The sequence below is a fragment of the Balaenoptera borealis genome, assembly GCF_965194805.1.
Source record: "Balaenoptera borealis genome assembly, chromosome: 8".
Lineage (NCBI taxonomy): Eukaryota > Metazoa > Chordata > Mammalia > Artiodactyla > Balaenopteridae > Balaenoptera > Balaenoptera borealis.
In genome coordinates, this window is record NC_138865.1 from 79865818 (window position 1) to 79893224 (window position 27407).

General features: G+C 33.7%; 1 protein-coding gene across 1 annotated transcript in view; it reads left to right on the plus strand.

Annotated features, from left to right (window-relative positions):
- The window catches only part of VPS13A (vacuolar protein sorting 13 homolog A), a 264222-nt gene that overhangs the window by 27286 nt on the left and 209529 nt on the right, over positions 1 to 27407 (plus strand). Inside the window, exons 4-17 of the mRNA XM_082401536.1 lie at positions 2594 to 2689; positions 2958 to 3059; positions 7365 to 7474; positions 8504 to 8563; positions 10726 to 10785; positions 10999 to 11079; positions 13863 to 13917; positions 17358 to 17485; positions 17680 to 17786; positions 19531 to 19702; positions 21286 to 21348; positions 21832 to 21961; positions 22800 to 22894; positions 23244 to 23386. Coding sequence (XP_082257662.1) covers positions 2594 to 2689; positions 2958 to 3059; positions 7365 to 7474; positions 8504 to 8563; positions 10726 to 10785; positions 10999 to 11079; positions 13863 to 13917; positions 17358 to 17485; positions 17680 to 17786; positions 19531 to 19702; positions 21286 to 21348; positions 21832 to 21961; positions 22800 to 22894; positions 23244 to 23386 — 1402 coding nt within the window. The remainder of the gene's footprint in view (positions 1 to 2593; positions 2690 to 2957; positions 3060 to 7364; positions 7475 to 8503; positions 8564 to 10725; positions 10786 to 10998; positions 11080 to 13862; positions 13918 to 17357; positions 17486 to 17679; positions 17787 to 19530; positions 19703 to 21285; positions 21349 to 21831; positions 21962 to 22799; positions 22895 to 23243; positions 23387 to 27407) is intronic.

A 27407-nucleotide genomic window follows, 5' to 3' on the forward strand; every position in this document is an offset into this window, starting at 1 on the left:
TTAAACTTTATTGGTTTAAGTATTGTGCAAGATGATAGTGTTATTATTTGTGACTTGGAAGCTTTTTTGTTATACAGATAATTTGTGTAGTAGAATTTATATAATGTTATTGCAGTGTTTTGGTATCACTTGGGGAACAAGGTATTCTGAAAGCTTATATAAATTACATGATGAATGTCTCCACAATTTTGTGCTCTTACAGTTGGTATTAGACTGTATGCCAAAGAAAGTTTTTATCATTTACATTTACATTGCTGAGACTCAAATTCTGTTTCCCTCCTTTCCCCCACCCCCACAATTTAAGGACTAGTATAGATAAGACAGGAAAAATGTCACCCACCTAATATATTTATCTACACCTAATATATTTATTTTTGCAGATTTTTAAATGATTGTTTACATGTGAACATTTTGACTTCCTATAATCATGGTATATGTATGATTTTATATTCTATTTTTAAGTTGATATTTAATAAAGATTGCTCATAATCCATGTTAATTAGACCTCCCTTATTTCTTAAGGTAGTGTAATAATCCATTGAATGCATATTTGGACAATGTAATCTTATATTTCTATTGGTACAAAAATATTACAGTAAACATTTTCACATACCTTTTGAAAATATTCTGAAAGTCATTGAATTTTATAACTATATTCATTGTAAATCAGTGTATATAAATTTAACATCAGTTCAAGAAAAATAAAAAATATATATATAAGAGCAGTAAATCGACCTGCTTTCATTTAGAACCTACCTTCTTTCCTTTCTCTCTTTTCTTTTTTGACCATGTTTAAAAATGATGATAAGGTAATTTTCAGCGTTAATATAAGGTGGTAGAAGGTACACTGCGCTAATACCTAATACATAAGATAATCTTGAGACTCATTTAAGGTGTCGTTTGCATATCTCTATCATAGAACCTGACATTCTTTAATATCATTATTTATTTTTTCTTCTAAACAGTAAGTTTTTTGAGAAGTGGATTTAATTTTAAAATTTTATTTTAATTTTATTGTATCCTCACTTAGCACAATACTTGGCATATAGTAGGAACACAGTTTGTTGAATGAAAGAGGTACACATTTCCAAATGAGTGGTACAGTAGTACAGCCAGTTTTATAAGAACATATTGTCAACCCCCTTGCCATTAATGGGGGTTGTTAATCTTACTGATCTTTCAAAGTTCTCCTCATTTAGCATGCAGAATTATATACATATCAAATATAAATACGTATTTTCAAAGTAATTGTTTTCATGTGGAAGATTTTTGAAATTACCTTCGTTTATATTTTTTCTGAATTTTCTAAATTTTCTATAAGAAGCCTGCACTTCATAAGGAGAGGAAAAAACAGTTTGGCTTTAAAAAGAAAAAAAAAAACTGAATGGTAAAAATGGTACATTGTTAGTTTTATATGTGTTTCTTTGCATACTTAATGCTATTGTGGCACTGTTCTATGTCCTTTTATTCACTTACTTTTTTGGATTATTAATGTATGTGTGTATATGTGTATAAGCAGTCTGCTTGATACATTTATAAGTAAACTGTCAAATTCGTCACAGTTAGTTTTCCCAATTTGCTCACTTCATTTTGGTTATATTTTGGATAGTATGGAAATTGGAAATGGCCACTATCTTCTCTGATTTTAAAACTTAGAAAGTTATTCCTCTTTTAGAAATCAGATACTTTGTTTTTTTCTGAATTGACTTATTATGAAGAAATCTTTTTCTCAATTTGGGGTTTTTTAAAACATGGATTTTGGGGGTTATGTAATGTGACATGTCTAAGTATGTATTACTAACCAGTTAATGCAACACTGGTGTATTTAAGAAGTCTTTCCCTTCCCCAGTCATGACAACTATTTCTAAATCTAGAGATTCATACTTTGTAAAAAAATTTTAAAATATTGAAAAAAACTATTATAGAAATTTTGTAAATACATAAAACTAGAATTAATAGTATAATCAGCCCCTTGCATAGTATTTTTTAGTTCTAGAAATCTAATGCTTTTTAAAATACTTTGCTATTGGGTTGTAGTAAAATATTTCCATTAGTTGGAACGATTTTCTAATATTGCCTAGGATCCTTGATTATTACCATAGAAATTTGTTAGTACATACACTTATGATAATCATACTTATGTATATACTATATATATACCATGTAATATATATGTAAAATCTATATATAAAAAATACACATACAAAGTATGTAACCTACCTTTTTAAAGTATGAGAAAAATATTTCTTAGAGATTTTGAGTAAGAATTGGGGAAAATCAATATTATAATATCAAGGGTTGTTGATTAATGGAAGAATAATATTGGTATGTTTGTGGTATATCACCAGAAATAGAAATTTGTAAATATTTAGAATATGGTTTAGTAGATTTTCCAACAATACTAGTACAAATAATTTCAAATCATCACTGTAAAGGCTTTTTGTTTATGGTTGTAAAATAGCTTTCTACAAAGTTAATGAGCTCATAAGGTCAAAGGCTACTTTGTTATCTCTTTTAATGCCTGACAGAAAATAAGCTGATAGTAAATCTAGGTTGAAAGAATAATATTTTTTGTCTTTTTTTTTTCATGTAGGTAATCTTAGTCTTATAATTCCATGGAAAAATCTTTATACCCAACCAGTTGAAGCTCTATTGGAAGACATTTATCTACTCATAGTGCCTTCTTCTAGTAAGTCAAATTTTAAACATTATCATTTCAGTTACTCTTTTTTGTGCATGGAAAAGTCTTTATATTTGATAATTATGTTTGTTCAAATAATTTTGGTGAGTTTTTGGAGATTTTTTTAATATTTAAATTTGGTATTTGATAATACAACATAAATTGGTTTTTACTCTAATTATTGCAGACTTTGAATTAGTGATTATTTTCCAGGATATTTTTTGGAATGAGTAAGTTTAAGGTTATTAAGATTCTTCCTTTTTTATACTTCCTGTAGGAATAAAATATGATCCTTTAAAAGAAGAAAAACAACTCTTTGAAGCAAAGCAACAGGAACTGAAAAGGATAGAAGAAGCAAAACGAAAAGTAGCTGATCAAGGTAAAAACAAATAAGAATGGTAATAAGAAAAGTGGAAAAGACCTAAATATTTATCACATTTGAGTATTATTTTCTTCTGGAAGCACTGAGATTACTTTAAAAATATGACAGAATCTTATTACATGAGGAATTTTAATGTGGTTTCTATGTTTTATCATGTTTACAGAAATTTTACCTTATAGAAATTTATCTTAGTGCAAGTAATATCCCTAGCTTATAAGAGTAAGTTTAGATTTTAACTATAGTAATTAATTTCATCAAGTATATTTTCTTACCTTTCTTGTCTTCTCTTTCTTATTCCAATTGTATCAATTCCTCACCTTTTGGAGTTACTTAGTCTCTTGATATATTTTCCCAAATCTGTTTACCTTCTGGCTCACATCCATTCCTATTCAGCCTAGACCAAAATGGTCCATTACTTCAATCCACTTCTTTTGTCAGTGACAGAGATGTCCTGCAGAAATCTAACCCCTTTCCACTTATGCTAGTGATAGTAATGGTGTCACCATCAACACCTACACTCTATACTCTGACTCTTAACTTCTCCTTCTAGTGAATCTTTCTCTTTGGCATATAAATATAATGTAGCCTCTCTTATCTTTAAACATAGTCATTTTCCTAACCTTGTCATCTGCTTACCTTATGCTCCTCTGTCCTTCATTTGATAGCTAAGCATCTTAAAAGAAATATATGTGTACTGATCAAAATATCCTTGCCATGCATTTATTTTTTTAAGTTAAAAAATGCAATAATAAACAGTTTACCTGCTGACAAACAGGTAAAAAAACATTAAAGGAGATTTAACACATTTCCTGGCAACACTTCTTGTAATTATGTTTTCCTCTCTGTTGTCATTCATTTCTACCCCCATCCTCTTTTTAAAAAAAAAATTTTTTTGTTGTGGCATACATATAACAAAATTTACCATCTTAAGTACTTTTAAGTGTACAGTTCAGTGGTATTAAGTACATTTATTGTATTGCAACCATCACCACCATATCTCTTCATATCTCTTTCATCTTGTAAAATTGAAGCTTTACACCCAATAAACAATAACCCACCCATTCTTCCCCCCTTACCCCCAGACGCTGGCAACCACAATTCTACTTTTTGTTTCTATGATTTTGACTATTCTCAGTACTCATGTAAGTGGAATCATGTAGTATTCATGTTTTTTCAAGTGGTTCATTTCACTTAGCATTATGTCTTCAAGGTTCATCCATGTTGTAGCATATGTTGGAATTCCCTTTTTAAGGCTGAATAATATTCCGTTTTATGTGTATACCACATTTTGCTTATCCATTTATCCATCAGTGGACACTTGGGTTGCTTCTGTGCTTCAGCCATTGTGAATAATGCTGCTCTGAACATGGGAGTACAAATATCCCTTTGAGACACTGCTTTTAATTCTTTTGGGTATAGACCCAGATGTGGAGTTGCTGGATCATATGGTAATTCTACTCTATTTTTAATTTTTTGAGGAAATGCCATAATGTTTTCTACAGGGACTTGTTCCATTTTACAATCCCACAAGCAGTGCACAGGGGTTCCATTTCTTTCACATCCTCACCAACATCTGTTGTTTTCTATATTTTTGATAATAGGGTCCTAATGGGATGAAGTGGTATCTCATGTAGTTTTGATTTGCATTTCTGTAAAAATTAGTATTTTAGCATCTTTTCATGTGCTTATTGACCATTTGTATGTTATCTTTGGAGAAATGTCTGTTCAAGTCTTTTGCCCATCATTTAATTGTTTTTTTTTGTTGTTATTGTTGAATAGTAGGAGTTCTTTATATAATTGGATGTTAATCCGTTATTAGATATATGATTTGCAAGTTATCTTCCATTCTCTGGGTAGCCTCTTTACTCTGTTGATAGCATCCTATGATGTACAAGATTTTAAAATTTTCATGAAGTCCAATTTGTCTACTTTTTCTTTTGTTTCTTGTGCCATTGGTGTCATATGCAAGAACTCCTGCCAAATCCAATTGGCATCTTCATTTACGGGCATTTAGGATCAGATTTCTTCCTCTGTCATGTTATCTAAGGCCGTCTGCTTTCCAGCTTCTAAATTTTTGAGGTTCTCTCTTATTCATTCTTTCTTCTACACTGTTTTTCTTTTGGTCTTGGAGATTTATCCATTTTTCCCCTTTACTTTTGTCTTTACTTTTACTGAGGAATAGAAAAATAGATGCAACTCATGTTTAATCAGAAGTCCCTCCTATTTATACTTAAATATAAAATATAAATAACCATGCTTAAATTACATCAGTTATACCTTACTGTTATCAGGTAGAAGTTTGAACTCTTCAACAGGATACATAAAAGCTCTTATGATTTGAATCCTGTCTACCTTTCCAGCCTCATTACTGGCCCCATCCCTTTCATATCTTCTCTGTTCTTTGTTCCAGCCATACTGACCTTTGTAGTTTACTGAATGTACCAACTTCTCTGTGATTATATCTCACTTCCGACTTTATCCAGTATACTTTTGATAGTTGTCAGCATTAGGAAGATAGTTCAGGCTATAAGGTGTGAATGAGATTCCCTGCAGCAACAGTACAGAATGAGAAGAGAAACATTTCTAGGACTGAGCCTGCCGTAAGGAAATCCAACATTTAAGGATTGTATAGAGGAGGAAAACAGCCAAAAAAAAAAAAGAGAGATCAAGAAAGAGTGGTTAGATAAGGAGAAAGAAATTTGGAGATTATATCGCCATGGGAAAAGAGTGTTTTAGGAAGCAAAGAATATGTCAGATCCTGCTGAGATATCAGGTAAATTGAGGATTAAGAAATAATTATTTATGACATGGAGGTCATTGGTCATCTTAAAAAAAAGCTGTTTTGATTGAGTGATGATTGCAGAAAAGAAACTTCTATTTTTTCCATAGTTGTAAGGTCATTTGCTAAGAGTAAAGAGAGCAGTGGAAGGGTTGTTGGACCTTTGAAGAGTATCAAAAAGAATTTTGTAATAGTTATTCTGGAGAGTGTGAACAAGTTGACCGGAGAAATGTAGTAAGGTTGCTGGTGAGTTGAAGTTGGTAATGATTAACTTACAGTAGCTGCAATCTGTTCGGTTGTAATTTTTCTCCTCCACTACTCACCTGGCAAGGCATACACATGATTATATAAAAAGTAGACTGTTGGTTTTATGCAGGGTTGGAGCTTTATTGACAGAGGAAAAGGAGAAAAAAGAGAGCACAGAGTTTAAAGTGTTGGTGAAATAATTTATTATGGAATCAGAGCCAGATAAGGAAGTCAGAAAGAAACTAGTGGATAGGGAAAGAAAGATTTAGCATTTAATTGACTGACTGAATAAATTTATAGAGCAGAGGATTTTATTAGGTAGTGGTGGGATTCATTCAACATTTAAAATAAAATGTTCTGTCTTCAAATAGTTTATATTCTACTTTACACTTTTTAATTCTAAAGTCCTTTTCAATATATTCAAATATGTTCACTTATCTCTTGTTCACTCACACTTGTCTTTGATGTACATATGATATCTTCAACTTTTCTTTATCTGAGACCTTCTGGGTCAGCTGAATTAGGGAGTAGTAGGTCATTAGAGGAAAAGATAGACAATATGTATATACAGGTGGAATAGGACTAGAAATAGGAAAGGAGATCACCTTCATTGGCATTTTCAAGTGGGGGCAAAACGTTAGTAATTAGTGGTTATCACAGGCATATTAAAAAAGAAATTAGGAACCTCAATTCTTTATATTTCCCTGGAAAGTATTGAAGAGATAGTTAATGTCATTTTGGAAAATGAAACAAATGATGAACTTCCTTCATCCTTGCTTAAAAGGAGAGAGGGAAAGGATCTTATATCTTCCTATTTTGTATTCACTGGGGAAGGAGCATATTCAGCTCTTTTATACTTCTAACCACAGACAACTTATGATGATAGCATAAATTTTAGCAGAAATTCATTCTTTGCTACTGTTTCTGGCTCTTCTAATATAAGCCTATTATAATTCTTACCTAATAATCTTTATTGTTTTCTATGTCCTTATGTACTCAGGTATAGCTAACAGAAATTATAAAATTTGATCACAGTAAATTCTACATGTTTGGCTTTAGTTTGATTGGATAAGAAAGTGGCTTTTGAAAACTGTGTGCATTTAGTCACCTGTGAAAGTCTCTTGGTATGTAAGACTTATGGAAAGCAGGCTTTTAGTGTTCTGTTTACAAGTACAGATATATTTCTTTAACAAGGTAACAGTTATGTTACGTCAATACGTGTATACACATAGAGTGTATTTTTCATTCAAATTAAAAATGGATATTTGCAATTGTAGAAAAACATCAGGTGGAGAAACAGGACACTTTTACAGAAAAATTAATTACTCAGATCATAAAAAATCTTCAAGTGAAAATTTCCAACATCCATATTCGCTATGAAGATGATGTAAGTATTTTAATAAGTGATAACGGTTTATATTTATTTATTTATTTTATTTATTTATTTTTAAAATAAATTTATTTATTTATTTATTTTTGGATGTGTTGGGTCTTAGTTTCTGTGCAAGGGCTTTCTCCAGTTGCGGAGAGCGGGGGCCACTCTTCATCGCGGTGCACGGGCCTCTCACTGTCGCGGCCTCTCCCGTTGCGGAGCGCAGGCTCCAGACGCGCAGGCTCAGTAGTTGTGGCTCACGGGCCTAGTCGCTCCGCGGCATGTGGGATCTTCCCGGACCGGGGCACGAACCCGTGTCCCCTGCATTGGCAGGCGGATTTCTAACCACTGCGCCACCAGGGAAGCCCGGTTTATATTTATTTTACTGTTTGTTGACACCTGCTCTGTAGTGGTCAACTTATGAGATGCTGGGAAGTGGAGGGATATAGAGCTGAAGATGACATTATCTTTATTTTTTATAATTATAGTTGTAATTTGCAGTCCTTAGTGCCTTGATTACACTTTCCTAAAATGTTCAAACATCAGATAATGAAGGTAAATGCCTTGCTTATATTATAATCACCTTTGATGGATGGCAGTTATGAATTTAGCAGTTACATATTTTTAAAATACTTTAAATTATACTGTGCTTACTTCCTGGAAAGAGCAATGGTCTAGGAATCATTAGAGCTAGACTTAACTAATTGTTTGATGTCAACTATATGATGTATTCTCTCAAACACATAATCATTGGCTTCTCATAGTTCTATTGTGAGGGTCAATCACTTTTTTTATAAACTTCCTTTTTTGCAGACTGAAAAACATTATGCAGATGTATTATTATTGTACTACACTAATACACTGATACTTAATATTTTAATTAGTAATAGGAAAAATATAGGAATAAAAATTATTCCGGAAAGTTGGAAAATGTTTCTGAATGTTCAAAATAGCATACTTCCCAGAAAGTGAAGTTCTTCTATAATATGAATTTTATACAACTACTAAAAATCTGAGTAAAATTTACTCTGTTTTCCTCTTTAGGTCACAAATCGAGACAACCCACTGTCATTTGGTATTTCCCTTCAGAATCTCAGCATGCAGGTACTTTGTTTAAAAAGAAATTCAACCATATTTAATTTTGCAGTATAGTTAATTAAATTAGTAATTACTGTTAATATATGCCAGCATCAGGAGTAGGTATCTGTGTAGAAGTGGTACAGAAAGTGCATAGACTGGATTGGAACTGAGGGTAGGTAGTTTCACAGTTCAAAAAATGGTTGACAGTCAAATTTAGTTTCAAATGTGAGAGCCTATTATTATTTGCCAATTATGATATTTGATACTTATTTTCTTTAAAAATCCATTCTGAATTTTAAATGCATAAGTACAAAATAAAAGTACTGTTCATTTCAGAATCTTTGATAAGTCATGAAAAGCCTAAAAAACAAATCATTTTATCATCACTATTATTAATAATCGTGGCATACTTTCTTCCTGTCTGATTTTTCAAATTGAGAAATTTTAAAAGTATAGGAGCACATAGAGAATTATGAAACATTTGCTCATATCCAGAAGGTATGATTGTTGAATTTGTCATTTAGATTAAGTTTTAAATACTTTTAAAGAATAAGCTGTTATGAATAAAGTGTAAATTCCTTTTGTATTCCACTCCACTCTTCTCTCCCACCCAAGAGATAAACATCCTAAGTTTTTAAACTTCATATAATATAGCCATTAAAACTGTGTAGTATTTGGTAGATTTTTAAAAGTTTACATAAATATGTTATGTGATTCTTCTGTAAGTTCCCTTTTTCTCTACACATTGTTTGTGACATGTATTTATTGCCATGTGTAGTTCAGTTGATTCAGTTCAACTGCTCTATAGTATTTCATTACATTCTTTTATTTGTTATGTTCATTAAGTTTTTGTGTATGATTTGTTTTTAAAACTTGGATCCACCTCAAGCAGAAAGAGAAAAAAGAAAAGTCAAAAGTTATTCAATAAAGTTGGGTGAGGTAAACTGTCAAATGCTACTGTTAACGCTGAAAAATAAGGATGGAGAATTAGCCATTGGATTTGGCAATGTGAAGGTGATTGGTAACTGTGTCAGCAGTGGTTTTCACCACTGGTTTTGGAGGTCCTTGGAAACTTGTCCCCCAGCCCAGACATATTAAATTAGAAACTCAGGTTGGGACCCAGCAATCTAGTTTAAAAAGCCTTCCAGGTGATCCTAATTGTGTGAAAACTTTGAGCAACACTGTTCTAGTCCATTTAGTTCTCTAGAAGAAAATGAAAACCATCTTTTTAACATAAGCATCAGATATCAGTTTATTCCCCTCAGTGACTTTTCATTGCTCTCAGAATAAAGTCCATAGTTTTGCCTTAAAATAGTTTATAATCCCCTTGTAATCTGTCCCCAGGTAAGATACCAAATTTTACCTCTTTCCGTTTTGAATATGTTCTTTGGCCATATTGGGCTATTTCACTTCTTTGAACATGTCGTATATTCAAATATCTTCCTACCGTGAATCATATTCCCTACTGAATTTAGAATTGATAATTTCTATTAATGTGTCACTTATTAGGTTAGATATCACTTTCGCCATCACATCCCTGAGATTGAGGCTCCCACCATGTTCTCCCAGAGTACTGTGTATTTAACCTCCATAATGGCACTTACCTGTTTGTAATTTGTTTACTAGTTTGCTTTTCCACCAAGCAATGAGATCCTTGAATGCAGAATATTCAGTTAATATTCTTTGACTGAATGTTTATTATTATTATTTTAAAAAATTTATTTATTTTATTTTTGGCTGAATTGGGTCTTCGTTGCTGCCTGCGGGTTTTTTTTTCTCTAGCTGCGGCGAGCGGGAGCTACTCTTCTTTGTGATGCGTGGGCTTCTCACTGCGGTGGCTTCTCTTGTTGTGGAGCACGGGCTCTAGGCACATGGGCTTTAGTAGTTGTGGCACATGGGCTCAGTAGTTGCGGCTCGTGGGCTCTAGAGCACAGGCTCAGTAGTTGTGGTGTGTGGGCTTAGTTGCTCTGCAGCATGTGGGATCTTCCCAGACCAGGGCTTGAACCTGTGTCCCCTGCATTTCAGGCGGATTCTTAACCACTGCGCCACCAGGGAAGCCCCTGAATGTTATGTTTTCAAGGACATTTTAATGGAAACTTGGTCTAGGGCATGATAGATTCTATTTATCACTCTGCCATTTCACATGCAAGTGACAGTTTTTTACTGCTTTTTATTTTCCTTTTTAGACAACTGATCAATACTGGATTCCATGTTTACATGATGAAACTGAGAAACTATTTCGTAAGGTAAAATAAACAAATACGTTTTGTCAACCCATGGGCTTGACAAAACATACTTTTAATTAGGAAGGCAAATGATAATATATAGATAAGGATTTTTGTGAATTGTGTTTACTTGCTTAACTGTTATATGACCAATTATTTGAGATTCTGAAAAAAGCATATGTTAAAGAATCTTCGATGAAAATGAGGCTTGTAATAAAATTGATTTATTTTCAGTTAATCCTATTGGATAACCTTTTTGCCTATTGGAATGTGAAGTCTCAGATGTTTTATCTTGGTAATTATGATGAATCATTGGTGAGTAAGTTTTTTTGATATATGCATATACACTTTTGTTGGTGTCATATTTTGCATAAGGTTTTATTCATTGTCATTTATCTGACATACTGTAGTCAGTTGTCCTTTTTTTCCTTAGGCAAAATCCATTAGCAGAATTTACAGAAATAGGTGAATATATATGTGTCTGTACAGAAACATATAAACACATGCCTTTTTTTATATAATTGACATGCAACATTTATTAGTTACATGTATGCAACATAATGTTTTGATATTTGTATATATTGCAAAATGATCACCACAGTAAGTCTAGTTAACATCCATCACCATACATAGTTACACAGTTTTTTTTCTTGTGATGAGAACTTTTAAGATTTACCCTTAGCAACTTTCAGATATGCAATACAGTATTATTAACTACAGTCGCCATGTTGTACATTACATCTGCATGACATAATAATTATTTTATAACTGGAAGTTTGGACCTTTTGATTCCCTTCATCAATTTTGCCCATCCCCACTCCCCCCCTATGGCAACCACCAGTCTATGAGTTTGTATCTATGAGTTTGTCTTTTTTTCCTAAATTCCACATGAAGTGAGATAATACAGTATTTGTTTTTCTCTGAGCTATTTCATGGTCCATTTGTGTTGTCACAAATGACACAATTTCATTCTTTTTTATGGCTGAGTGATATTCCATTGTGTGTGTGTGTGTGTGTGTGTGTGTGTGTGTGTAAAACATTTTCTTCATTCACCTTTTGGAGGACATTTAGGTTGTTTCCGTATCTTGGCTATTATAAATAATGCTGCAGTGAACATGGTACAGATATGTTTTCAAGTTAGTGCTTTTGTTTTCTTCAGGAAAATACTCAGAAGTGGAACTGTTGGATCATATGGTAGTTCTGTTTTAATTTTTTGAGGCTCTGCTATATTGTTTTCCATGGTGTCTGCACCAATTTGCATCCCACCAACAGAGCAGAAGGGTTCTCTTTTCTTCACATGCTCACCAACATTTGTTATTTTTTGTCTTTTTGAAAATAGCCATTCTAACAAGTGTGAGGTGGTATCTCTTTGTGGTTTTGATTTGCATTTCTCTAATGATTAGTGTTGTTGAGCATCTTTTAATGTACCTGTTAGCCATCTGTATTTCTTCTTTGAAAAATGTCTTTTCAGGTATTCTGCCCATTTTTTAATTGGATTGTTTATTTTTTTGATTTTGAGTTATATGGGTTCATTATATATTTCAGATATTAACCCCTTATCAGGTATATGATTTGCATATATTTTCTTTCATTCATAAGGTTCCCTTTTCATGTAATTGGTGGTTTCCTTTGCTGTGCAGAAGCCTTTAATTTGGTGTAGTCATATTTGTTTATTTTTGCTTTTGTTGCCTTTGTTTTTGTTGTCCAATCCAAAAAATCATCACCAAAACTGATGTCAAGGAAATTACCACCTGTTTTCTTCTAGGGATTTTTATGGTTTCAGGTCTTATGTTCAAGTCTTTAATCCATTTTGAGTTATTTTCATTTATCATGTAAGATAGTAGTGCAATTTCATTCTTTTGCATATGGCTGTCAAGGTTTCCCAGCACCATTTTTTGAAGAGACTGTCCTTTCCCCATTGTATATTCTTGGCTCTTTGTTATAAATTAACTGACCATATATGCATGGGATTTCTGGGTTGTCTCTTCTATTCTGTTGATCTGTATCTGTTTTTATGCCAGTACCATATTGTTTTGATTACTAAAGCTTTGTAATATAGTTAGAAATCAGGGAGGATGATGCCTCCAGCTTTATTCTTCTTTCTCAAGATTGCTTTGGCTATTCGGGTTCCTTTGTGGTTCCATACAAATTTTAGTATTGTTTTTTCTATTTCTGTGAAAAATGCAATTGGTATTTTGATGGTGATTGCATTGAATCTGTAGATTGCTTTGGGTAATATGGACATTTTAACAATATTATTCAAATCCATGAGCATGGAATGTCTTTCCATCAGTTAGTGTCCTTTTCATTTTCTTTCCTCAGTGCCTTATCATTTTCAGGGTACAAGTCTTTCACCATGGTGAAATTTATTGTTACATTTTGATGCAATTGTAAATGCAATTTTTTTCTTAATTTCTCTTTCTGATAGTTTGTTATTAGTGTATAGAAACACCTCAGTTTTCCATATATTGATTTTTATATCCTGCAACTTTAATTCATTTAGTATTAGTTTTAACAGTTTTTGGCGGAGTCTTTAGGGTTTTCTATTTATATTATTATGTCATCTGCAAATAGTGACAGTTTTACTTCTTCCTTTCCAATTCGTATGCCTTTATTTTTCTTACCTAATTTCTCTGGCTAGGACTTCTAATACCGTGTTGAATAAAAGTGGTGAAAGTGGGCCTCTTTGTCTTGTTCCCGATATTAGAGGAGAAGCTTTCAGCTTTTCACTCTTGAGTATGATGATAGCTGTGGGCTTGTCATCTATGGCCTTCATTATGTTGAGATACGTTACCTCTGTATCCACTTTGTTGAGAGTTTTTTTCATAAATAGATGTTGAATTTTGTCAAATTTTGTGTATGTGCTTGTACACATATATATAAACACACATATCCTAAAACTTTCTAGAGCATTCTTATATAATAGTAGTTTAATGAGCTAGTGTCTAACCATTTTAATATTTTCTTAGCTAAGTTCTGCTAAGTTTGAGTTATTTTTTAAATTGCTTTTAGGCATTTTTCTTTTGCATATAATAGGATTTTGTAGAATAAAGGTATATTGGCATGAATATAAATAAAATCCATTTGTCTTTTAATAGGACAGCCTGAGGAATGGTATTGCTGATGAAAGTATTCCAGAAGGTTATGATTTTGGTAAGTACATTTCATAAAATAAATGTACAATTAAAGTAATCAGTATAAATTTTAAATGAATATTGTTGATGTCACTGTGATATTTCATATTAATTTTCCTACAAAATTAAATATATTTATAATATATATGCAGAAGCAAAACACTTTTCTGTATCATTTGTGTTGACGATTCTCAAATCTGTCACTTCAAGTTTGACTTATTTCTCCTTTACCCTACTGTTATTTCTGGCTGTTCCAGTCAGAGTCTGATGAAGAAAGAGAAACCACATAGTAATTTGAGCAGGGAAAGTATTTATGAAGAATTACTAAATATACCAGGGGATTAGAGTAACAAGGGATTGGCTAATAAAAAGTAAAGAGAACTCTAAAGAATATAAGAATAGTAGATAGAAGGAACAGCCCTTACCCTAGGACTTAGGTGGAGTGTCCAAAGAAGAGGGTCTACCTCCCTCAGCACTGAGATCTAGAACTTGTTGGAAAGGGCGTGGCCATGGGTCACTAGGAGGCAGGAAAGTCTGTGGTGCCCTGTCAGTTAAACCTATAAATTCGCATTCAGGAACTTTAGGGAAACAGACCCTTTAGGGAGCCTCATGGAGAGTTGTCTCCAGAAGGCACTCCACTCTTAAACTGCCTTAGCAGCGTACTGAGAGAATTTGCTGGCTGTTGGATGGTGCAAGCTGCCATGTACTGCAGGAGTCTGGTGCTGAAGAAATCTGTTGTGCTGGAGGACCTGGACACTGGAGAAGCCATTTTCTTTAGGAGCTGCATGTTGGAGAACCATGGCATTGCAGGAGTCTGCTGAATGAGCACATTAGAACCAGGAAGCATAACTCCTTGCTCCTGCAGTATCTCTCCCGTGTCCTCTGCTGATAAAGATTAACATTATGCTAGCTGGTAAAGAAAAAATATTTAAAGGACCCAAATCTAGGTTTTAGAGCAGTCAGGGAAGGGTGATCTGGAGGTTATGGGCAATCAGTTGATAACTGGCACACTTGCTGGAGGGGGAAGGATGAATGAAGGATTTCTTTTTGGTTTTGTTTTTTTATTTAATGGGAGAGATAGCAGCTTGTTTATAGGCTAAGATTGGAATGATCCATAGAACATGAAAAATAAGAGAGAAGGGATTATTTCTGTATTGACATGGGTGAAAGGGGGTAGAATCTAGTGTACAAGTGGAGTGCTTTGCCACAGGTAGGAGCATGGTCAGTTTGTTTATAAGGTAGATTACAGTTATAGGAGAGAAGTCCGGGACTTCCCTGGTGGCGCAGTGGTTAGGAATCCGCCTGCCAACGCAGGGGACACGGGTTTGAGCCCTGGTCCGGGAGGATCCCACATTCCGCAGAGCAACTAAGCCCATGTGCCACAACTACTGAGCCTGCGCTCTAGAGCCCGCGGGCCACAACTGCTGAGCCCGTGTGCCTAGAGCCCGTGCTCCGCAACAAGAGAAGCTACCACAATAAGAAGCCCACGCGTTGCAACGCAGAGTAGCCGCTGGCTCGCTGCAACTAAAGCCTGCATGCAGCTACGAAGACCCAACACAGCCAGAAAGAAAGAAAGGAAGGAAGGAAGGAAGAAAAGAAAGAAAGTCTTAGTGTTGGGTGAACAAGTAAATATGGTGGTTGGAGTTAATGGGATTTTTTTTCTTCTGAACTCTTTTTTTTTTTAAACTACCTGAGGAATTAGAGGTTTTCAGAGGGAGGAGGGGCTATGAGATAGCCATGTAGGGGAATGAGAGAGTGAATTGATGAGAACGGTATTATCAAAGTGCGGTTTAGACTAGCAACATCAGTATCACTTGGAAACATGTTAGAAATATAAATTCCAGGGCCCATCCCAGACATACTGAATCAGAACCTCTGAGAGTGAAGCTTAGCAATCTATTTTTAACAAGCTGTCCTAGTGATTCTGATGAATACTACAGTTTGAGAACCACTGGGTCAGAGTAGGGGTTGGCTAATTTTCTTTTTGCAAAGGGCCATGTAGTAAACAAACATTTTACATTTTATAGGTCATGTATAGTCTCTGTCACATATTTTTCTGTTTCTTTTAAACAACCCTTTAAAAGTATAAAAATCATTTCTAGCTCACTTGCTATACAAAAACAGGCTATGGTATAGGTTTGGCCTATCCCTGGACTAAAAGAATGTTGTATGATTAGTCAACAACATTAAGTACCTACTTGAGATTTATGACATTAATGTGAGACCAATCAGTGTGATTTTGTTTTTTCCCAACCACATACAGCTGCTTAGGTATTGATGTGGAGTGAATAGAGTTATGGAGTAAATAGAGTGGCTTTATTTGGAATTCGAGTTTTGCCTAGTAAGTACTGACAAAGTGAGAAGGGCAAAGGAGTTAAAGGGTGAATGCAAGGGAATGACTGAAATAACTGTCAACAAGGTAGGGAGAGAGCTGAGGACATGAAGCAGAAGTGAAAGACAGAACAAAGATAGAGGATCAATGAATGGTAGTTCCCTTAAGACTTGAGGTTTGGTATTGGATTACTAGAGAGATAGGTGGTGGTGGTAGGAGAGTTGGATGCTTGAGCCTGAGTTTATTGAGAGGTTGAGGATATCGGTATGATAAGGTCTAGTGGATGAGGTGAGGGGGGAAGAGTCCAGGGAACTGAGCGGCTATGGTATTGGAACGATCATTTGTATATTGAAATAATCCAGAAATTAGAGTTGCCAGGAGCTAAAATCTGAGAGAGATGGGAGAGGGTGAAGCCCAGGGATGGATAAATTATTGTAACCAAGGAGGGTATTAAAACAAGAGGAATATATTATCTTTGTATACAAATTAGCTTATAATTTAGTGGTTGATCTCTTTCTAGATTCTGCTATTACTGGTCTCCCTCTGCATTATTCTTATTCTTTTTGGCACTAAATGCAAAGGGTTGAGAGAAATCCTAGATTATGGGTTGAGCCAAGAAGGTTATCTTGGATAAACTCTCATCTTATCTCCTCTCCTTTTTCAAGTTAAAAGTGGGGACAGATGGATACAGAGACACTGACCCGAAATTCAGGAATTATAATTATATAATGAAAGTCAGTGGCTAAATAAAATATTTTTCCCCTTAGCATTTCTAATGTCTATTCATTCCTTAAAACTATACTTTTATTAAAATTGTCTTACTGGACTGTTTTGCCTTTTAGAGAGTGTTCCTGCTTGTAAGGGTTATTTTGTTTTGAGGGGGAGTTCAGTTAGCTTTTATTGTACTCATAAAAGACAATATGAATTATAGATAGGAAAAATATGAAAGACTCTTCAACACTAAGTGACAGTTCATATGATCAAGTCATAGCAGTATGGAAATCTGGGAGCTGTAGAAAGGGTATATAAGAAATGAAAATCAGCATTTTCAACTTGATTCCTTTAGCACTTTGAGACTCTTGAAAAAAAACTCAATTTAATTTTTAAAAATCTGTGTTATTTTCCAGTATTTCGCCCCATATCTGCTAATGCCAAACTTCAGATGAATCGCGGATTGGATTTTGACTTTTCTGCCCCCAAAATAAGCCTGGATGTTGAGTTACATGACATAACAATTGAATTTAATAAACCACAGGTGATTTTTTTTAAATGAAATTTTAAATTGTGAGTTATAGTTTGATGAAAGGAGAGCTAAGATTTTAAGTGTTTTTCAAAAACTCATAATGGTGTATGATAACATTTCCTTTAAAAAGTCAATAATTTAACTTTTATCTTTGACAATTAAAAAATCTGAAACATTTAAGAACTTTAATTTTTTTCATTCTTCAGTATTTCAGTCTTATGGAACTTCTTGAATCGGTTGATGTGATGACGCAAAATCTACCATACAGGAAATTCAAACCTGATGTACCTCTCCACTACCATGCCAAAGAATGGTAATATGCCTTAAATTTTTTCAAATTGAAGTACAATCGACATATATTAGTTTCAGGTGTACGACATAATGATTCGATATTGGTATATATTGCAAAATGATCACCACAATAAGTCTAGTTAACATCCAATATCATGCATAGTTAACAAAACTATATTTTTTGTTATAAGAACTTATAAGATCTATTCTCTTAGCAACTTTCAAATATGCCATACAGTATTATTAACTGTCGTTGCCATGCTGTACATTATATCCCCATGACTTATTTATTTTATAACTGGAAGTTTTTTGGATCCCCTTCACCCATTTTGCCCATCCCCGACCCACTGCCTCTGGCTACCACCAGTCTATTCTTGGGATCTATGAGCTCATTTTTTTAAATTCAATATATAAGTGAGATCATACAGTATTTGTCTTTCTTTTTCTCTGTCTGACTTATTTCACTTAGCATAATGCCCTCAGTAGCCATTCATGTTGTCACAAATGGCAAGATTTTATTCCTTTTATGGTTGAATAACATTTCATTGTTTGTATATATATACACACATTTTCTTGATCCATTCATCCATCACTGGGCACTTGGTTGTTTCCATATCTTGGCTCTTGTAAATAATGCTGCAGTGAACGTGGGGGTGCGTGTATCTTTTTGAATTAGTGTTTTCATTTTCTTCAGGTAAATACCCAGTGGAATTGCTCAATCTAAGTTTTTTAAGATTTAAAAAAATATGGTATAAAAGTGAATTTCTTGACTTTTTAAGATACTGTTTAAGGGCTGATAGAAACTATAATGTAATATTTGTCTTGAAACACTTGTAGTGGCATTTGCTTATTACATGAGTAAAACTGAGTTAAAGGATTCTTTATAATGAATTTGCAACTGGAAATACTAGCATTCCATTCATTTACTGTATTTTTGGAATTATTAAGAAACCATATCCCAGTTTGTTTTCTAACCATGTCTTTTTTTTAGTTTTCAAACTTTGGTATCAGACATATTAAACCTATTATAAACCTGAAAGGTAGTCTATAAAGTGCAACCCCTTTTTAAGATTCAAAAGTCTTATTTTTCCAATTATTAAGCTCTTGCCTAGTTTCTAGAAGTTGCAATTACTCTTTCAGTTGACTACTTTCATTACTATTCAGGTGGCTGAACTGCTAGTTGCCAATTAATACTTTAATAGGTTTTCTGTAGAACTATATTTATTGTAACAAAATTCAGTGATTTTGATTATTTTCATTTAGGAAAGAGATAAGACTAAATAGTGTATTATTATTATTATTTTTTAAATTAATTAATTTATGGCTGTGTTGGGTCTTCGTTTCTGTGCGAGGGCTTTCTCTAGTTGTGGAAAGCGGGGGCCACTCTTCATCGCGGTGCGTGGGCCTCTCACTATCGCGGCCTCTCTTGTTGCGGAGCACAGGCTCCAGACGCGCAAGCTCAGTAATTGTGGCTCACGGGCCTAGCTGCTCCGCAGCATGTGGGATCTTCCCAGACCAGGGCTCAAACCCGTGTCGCCTGCATTGGCAGGCAGACTCTCAACCACTGCGCCACCAGGGAAGCCCCTAAATAGTGTATTATTAATTACTAATAGGGCTGGGAAGAAGCAAGTGCCCAGATAATATACCATTTTCATAGTCTCTGTATTATGTATGCTGTTAGAGTAGAAGCAATATCAGTTATATTTTATACTGTTGGTTTGAGGGTGTTTTTAAGTGTAGGGTTTTTGTTTTTATTTTTTAACTAGGTGGGTTTATGCTATACGTGGTATTCTTGAAGTAAATGTTCAGCCCCACTTACGGATGTGGTCATGGAAGCATATAAGAGAACACAGGCAAAAAATGAAGCAATATAAAGAACTGTATAAAAGAAAGCTAACAAGTAAGAAGCCATCTGGTGAACTTCTCAACTCTTTGGAGGTTAGCATTTAAAAAATTTGTTAAATATTTTGTACTACTTAACTCCTCAGTCTTTAGTGACTAACACTCCCTACTTACCTGTTCTAATTTGTACTGATCATTCTCTGTCTCTTTTACTTACTAGACTTTTTCATACTCCTTAACTTCAGTTGGATGTTACAAACCCTGGTGAAGTTTTCCTGTGTGCATTTGGAATTTGAGATTCTCCTCAATCTGGAGAGATTTGGGTTTATGCAAATAGTAACTTGAAGCCTCACATTATTATGACATTTACAAACCTCAAAAGCCTAGAAAATATTTGCTCCATTGATTCCAGTCTTCTCTGTGTTGGTTTCAAAGCCTTATGTTATGTCACCACTCCATATTTCCCTATGTTACCATCTAACTGTGCATTAATCAAATAAATGTCCTGTCTTCTATATGTATATGCTTATACTTATAGCCAAGTCTGCTCATGCATTCCATCTGCCTTTCTTCATGTCTATCTCAGTTTTACTCTTTCCTCAAGTTTTGCTTAAGTCCCATCTCTTGTATGAACTTTCCTGAATTTTTTGCTCAAACAGTGCTTTTTTTCCTCTTAATCCTTGTGGCATTTCTGGTCTTCACCAGCAACTTTACACTTAATTAGCCGTCTCCTGAGTTCTCTAAATATTAGTCTTAATCTTTTAGCATTACGGTATATTCTAGACGGGACTGTTTTACAGATGGATGAAGTACAGCTTAGGGAGTCTAAGAAGAGTTAGTCTCTCAAAATTAATGGAACCGTTATGAATCCAGGCCAATTTCCAAAAAACTCCCTAAGATTGAGTTTTATTTTTATTTTGAAGTAGAAGACTTTCTGAAGACCTAGGCTATTATGAATGCTTGGGTTTCTGCTTTGGTGGTTACAGATTTCCTTACCTAGTTTTGGATCTTAACCGTAACCCTCTAAGTCTATTGGACTGCAGAACCCTGAGTAAAGTTTTCCAGGTAATGGTTGGTCATCACTGTTTCTCTTTGGGACTAAAAGTGGTTTGAGCATGAAGCTCTCAAAAGTAATCATGGAAATAATGTATAGATATGATGAAAGATTGAGCTTATCTCAGTTTATTTCAGTAGCTATACTGAAATACTTGGAAAAGTATAAAATTTAAAAACAAGTTTTATGTGTATCTAGATCTACTTGATGTATCTTAATGATGACGTATGAAATGTGCATGTAATATGAAGGACTTAAAATTGTATTTTTAGTTGAAAGTGACACTGATGTGTTTACCCTTAACTGTAGTTAAAGCCCAAATAAAAGTCATTTTAAACAGTGCATGTATATTATCTTCTAATGCGTGCCTGTATATCTTATAGTATTCTAACTCTTACATGCATGACATGTATGATTTCTTTGTTCAGAAAGTTGTTCCATCATTACTAATTTCCAAGCTGACATATATACAAGCATTGCTTTTCAGAATTTAACAGGAATATTATGTTGATGGGTGACCTGTTTTCTGCTTCCTATCTCTTCTTTAGTACAGCAATTTGATAGAGAATATATGAAAATTATTTATATAAAGTTATTTATGTAAACACTTTATTTGTATTTTTAGGAGTTGGAAAAGACTTTGGATGTATTTAATATAACTATAGCAAGACAACAGGCAGAAGTTGAGGTAATTCCGGATTGTCTTTCAATTAGTAAAAATAAATCTAGAATTTATACAGATTTGATAGATGTTGTGATGTTATTGGTATTGTGCTGTAATATACTATTTCCTAAAAAGGGTTCAAATTTGCTTATTTATATTATAAGAAAATTTGATGCACTGTTTTGCCACATGTATTTAAACCAGACAGGTTCTATGGGAAAAAAATTCTTTCTAACTAATTGGGCTTATCAAATACTGAGAGTTCATATGAAGGTGAAAGCCAATTTTTTTCCCCCCATTACCATTGCTTATAAGACAGTGGTGCTAAGTACCTGGTAATCCTAAATTCTGATGTTTGGCCAATGTTGTGGTTACTATGTTTTATTGTCAGTATGATTATTGTTTATACTTATTCACTAAAGTAGATAAGTTTTAGAAATATCCTGTTTCTTTAGATTACTAAATAAAGGATAATTTGTCATTTATTTGTAAATTTATTCATTTTAGATAAAGAAAGCTGGATACAGGATTTTCAGAGAAGGAGCACAAGAGTCAGAGGATAATAAAGGATGGTTTAGCTGGCTGTGGACTTGGTCAGAATCACGTACTAAACAACAACCAGATCTTAAACCTGGAAGTATGTCCATTTCATTTTATTGTAGTGCAGTTTATCATCAGGCTGTGGTAGTGTAGCTAACCATCAGGTGTGAAATTAAGTTTTGCAGGAAATTTTCTCTTTCATTAAAATAGGCATTTTAAGTATATATACATATGATATATAATTCTTATTATCAGTAAAATTACTATTAAATATTGTAAATATATGTGTTAAATAAAAATCAAATAAAATAAATTTTTAAAATCTTAATAATGCTTGCAAAATAGCATTATGTCTAGAGGATTTAGTAAGTGCATATAGCACAGTCATAGATAAAATAAAAATTCCAAAAGGGTATAAACCACTGTGAATTTTTATCGAAATTATTTGTTGGAAAGATTTTTGCTTCCCAACAAAATGCTTAAGACCATGGAGGCTTAGGGGCTTAAGTTTACATTCTAGATCTATCGTTTATTAGCAGTGTGGCCCTGGCAAATTATTTAAGCTCTCTAAACCTCAATTTCATCATCTGTAATAAAATGTGGAGAAATGATATTAATATTACCTACTTTGTACGCTAAGTATGTTGCTTAGCACAATGCCATTAAGTGCCTAATACAGGTATCTATTTTGTGTGCTTAATACAAATACTTAGAAATTTATATTGCTAAATTTATGTATTTAGCAATTTATATTTTGGGAGAATAAACCTTCTAAAATTGGCAATGCCATCCTAGCATTCAGTGAATATAATTTCTTAAAAGTATTATAAAAAGAGAGTAAAATTTGCATTTAATTTATTAAAAGCAGCTAAATTTTGGGTCGGTTTTATCTTGTTACCAGTTAAGAACATAAAACACTTCTTTATGATTTTTAGGTCTTGAAGAAATGTTGACACCTGAAGAAAAAACTTTACTATATGAAGCAATTGGCTATAGTGAAACAGCAGTTGATCCAACCTTGCCAAAAACAGTAAAATGTTTTCTTGCCTTATACCTGAGCATTTAGTGATAGATATGCCTATTTTTAATCCTTTCATAAATATATGTTACTGAGTTGTTCTGTGATCTTTCTTTGAGTCTATAAATATTGCATTTATTTTAGTTTCCAAGGTAGGGATAAAAATTGTCCCCTACTTTTTAGTGTTATGTGGTGATCCTTTAATATACGAAGGGTTGTTTTTGAAGTATTTTTCTGGTTTTTGGAGAGAAAAACTATATAAATAGGAGTATTTGTTGTATTTATATATATATAGATATATATAGATATATATATACATATAGATAATTTTTTTCATTTTATTCCTCTGAATATACTCTAGTTTGAAGCCATGAAGTTTTTTGCTCACTTGAAAAGTATGTCTATTATTCTAAGAGAACAACAACAAAAATATGAACTGTTAGATATTGTAGTGGAAGAATTTAGCACTTTGATTGTGCAAAGACCAGGAGCACAAGCAGTTAAGTAAGTATTAATTTATTTTCTCTTATCTGTAAGAAAATATTTCACTGTGAGGTTGGAATTTAGTCATACAGTATTTTGTAAAGAGTACTGTGGTTTAATTTGTCCTTTTGTATTTTTAGAAAGGTAGTTTTTTTCATTAATATATATATTTTGGGATTGTTAAAATAACACATGTTCAGTAGAAAACTTCATGCCCAGAGACGCTAAAGAATAATACAAAAATGTCAGCAATCACACTATTGAAAAAGAAACAGCATTAACAATTTTGTTTTTATCTGGGAATGTCTTTATTTTATCTTCTGTTTTAAAAATAGCTTTATTGAGGTATAATGCACATACCATACAATGCACCCATTAAAGCGTACAATTCACTTTTTTGTCACACTGTATTGTATACCAAATCCACATGGTATATTTACAAGGTTGTACAACAGTTATCATTACCCAATTCCAGAACACTTTAACACCCCGAAAAGGAAACACTAATACCCATTAGCAGTCACTCCCCATTGCTCCCTCTCCCCAGTGTCTGGTAAAACTATTTTACTTTCTTTCTTTTTTAAAAAAAATTTACTTATTTATTTATTTATTTTTGGCTGCATTGGGTCTTCGTTGCTGCGCACGCGGGCTTTCTCTAGCTACGGTGCGCGGGGGCTACTCTTCGTTGTGGTGTGTGGGCTTCTCATTGCGGTGGCTTCTCTTGTGGAGCATGGGCTCTAGGTGCACGGGCTTCAGTAGTTGTGGCTTGTGGGCTCTAGAGCGCAGGCTCAGTGGTTGTGGCACATGGACTTAGCTGCTCCGTGGTATGTGGGATCTTCCCAGACCAGGGATCAAACCCATGTCCCCTGCACTGGTGGGCGGATTCTTAACCACTGTGCCACCAGGGAAGTCCTACTAATTTACTTTCTATTTCTAAGAATTTGTCTGTTTGGGGCATTTCATATTAATGGAATCATATAATATGTGGCCTTTTCTGTCTGGCTTCTTTTACTAATAGGCATGATATTTTCAAGGTTCATCCATGGTATAGCATGAATTAGTGCTTCATTCTTTTTTATTGCCAAATAATATTTCATTGTATGGATATACCACATTTTGTTTGCCCATTCATCAGATGATGGATATTTTTGGTTTGTTTCTACTTTTTTGCTACTGTGAAAAATGCTGCTATGAAAATTAATGGACAGTATTTTGTATGGACAAGTTTCAAGTTTTCTTGGGTATATATACCTAGGAGTGGAATTGTTGCCTCAAATGGTAACTCTATATTTAACTTTTTGAGGAATTGACAGACTGTTTTCCAAAGCAGCTGCATCATTTTACATTCCCACCAGCATTGTGTGAGTTTTCCATTTAGCTACACCCTTGCCAACACTTCTCTGTCCTTTTGACTATAGCCATCCTAAATGAGTGTAAAGTAGTATCTCACTGTGGTTTTGATTTTCACTTCTCTGATGGCTAATGATGTTGAACATCTTTTCATGTATTTATTGGCTCTTTCTGTATAGTTGTTTTGAGAACTGTCTATTAAATTCCTTTGCCCATTTTTTTCTTTTATTTAATTTTTAGAAAATTATATTGAAGTATAGTTGATTTACAATGTTGTATTAATTTCTGCTGTACAGCAAAATGACTCAGTTATACATACATGTATTCTTTTTCATATTCTTTTCCATTATGGTTTATCACAGGATACTAAATATAGTTCCCTGTGCTATACAGTAGGACCTTGTTGTTTATGCATTCTATATATAATAGTTTGCATCTACTAATCCTAAACTCCTCCCTACCCCTTGGTAACCACAGGTCTGTTCTCTATGTCTGTGAGTCTGTTTCTGTTTCATAGGTAAGTTCATTGGTGTCATCTTTTAGATTCCACATATAAGTGATATTGTGTGGTATTGTCTTTCTCTTTCTGACTTACCTCACTTAGTATGATAATCTTTGGGTCCATCCATGTTGCTGCAAATGGCATTATGTCATTCTTTTATATGGCTGAGTAATATTCCATTGTATATACGTACCACATCTTCTTTATCCATTCCTCTGTTGATGGACACTTAGGTTGTTTCCATGTCTTGGCTGTTGTAAATAGTGTTGCATTGAACATTGGGGTGCATGTATCTTTTCAAATTATAGTTTTCTCCAGATATATGCCCAGGAGTGGATTGCAGAATCATATGGCAACTCCAATTTTAGTTTTTTGAGGAACCCCCATACTGTTTTCCATAGTGGCTGTACCAATTTACATTCCCACCAACAGTATAGGAGGGTTCCCTTTTCTTCACACCCTTTCTAGCATTTGTTATTTGTAGACTTTCTAATGATGGCCATTCTGACTAGTGTGAGGTGCTACCTTGTAATTTTGACTTACATTTCTCTAATAATTAGTGATGTTGAGCATCTTTTCATCGGCCTGTTGGCCATCTGTATATCTTCTTTGGAGAAATGTCTACTTAGGTCTTCTGCCCATTTTTTGATTTACAGTGGTTTTGGTTTTTTTGTTGCTGTTGTTACTGAGTTGTATGAGCTGTTTGTATATTTTGGAAATTAAGCCCTTGTCAGTTGCATCATTTGCAAATATTTTCTCACAGTCCATAGGTTGTCTTTCCATATTGTTTATGGTTTCCTTTGCTGTACAAAAGGTTGTAAGTTTGATTAGGTCCCATTCGTTTATTTTTGCTTTTATTTCTATTGCCTTGGGAGACTGACCTAAGAAAACATTGGTATGATTTATGTCAGAATGTTTTCCTATGTTCTCTTCTAGGAGTTTTATGGTGTCATGTCTTATATTTAAGTCTTTAAGCCATTTTGAGTTTATTTTTGTGTATGGTCTGAGAGTATGTTCCAAATTCACCGATTTACGTGCAGCTGTCCAAATTTTCCCAACACCATTTGCTAAGGAGACTGTCTTTTCTCCGTTGTATATTCTTCCCTCCTTTGTTGAAGATTAATTAACCATAGTTGTGTGAGTTTATTTCTGGGCTCTCTATTCTGTTCAATTGATCCATATGTCCTTGTGTCAGTATCACACTGTTTTGTTTACTGTAGCTTTGTAGTATTGTCTGAATTCTGGGAGGGTTATGCCTCCTGCTGTGTTCTTTTTCTTCAGGATTGCTTTGGCAATTCTGGGTCTTTTATGGTTCCATATAAAATTTAGGATTATTTGTTCTAGTTCTGTGAAAAATGTCATGGGTAATTTGATAAGGATCCCATTAAATCTGTAGATTGCTTTGGGTAGTATGGCCATTTTAACAATATTAATTCTTCCAATCCAAGAGCATGGGATATCTTTCCATTTCTTTGAATCATCTTCAGTTTCCTTTATTAATGTTTTGTACTTTTCAGCATATGAGTCATTAACCTCCTTTGTGAAGTTTATTCCTACGTATTTTATTTTTTGATGCTATTTTGTAAGGAATTGTTTGTTTACATTCCCCTTCTGATATTTCATTGTTAGTGTAAAGAAATGCAACCAATTTCTGTATGCTAATCTTGTATCCTGCTACCTTGCTGAATTCGTTTATCAGTTCTAGTAGTTTTTTTTTTGTAGAGTCTTTAGGGTTTTCTGTATATGGTATCATGTCACCTGCATATAATGACAACTTTACCTCTTCCCTACCAATTTGAATACCTTTTATTTCTTTTTCTTGTCTGATTGCTGTGGCTAGGACTTCCAGTACTATGTTGAAGAGCAGTGATAAGAGTGGGCATCCTTGTCTTGTTCTACATTTTAGCAGGAATACTTCTGAGTATTATATTGGCTGTGGGTTTGTCATAAATAGCTGTTATTATGTTGAGATATGTTCTCTCTATACCCACTTTGGTAAGAGTTTTTATCATGAATGGATGTTGAATTTTATTGAATGCTTTTTTGCATGTTTTGAGATGATACTGTGGTTTTTGTTTTTTCTTTTGTTGATGTGGTGTATCAAATTGATTGATTTGTATTTGTTGAACCATCCTTGTGAACTTAGGATGAATCCCACTTGGTCGTGGTGTATGATCTTTTTTATGTATT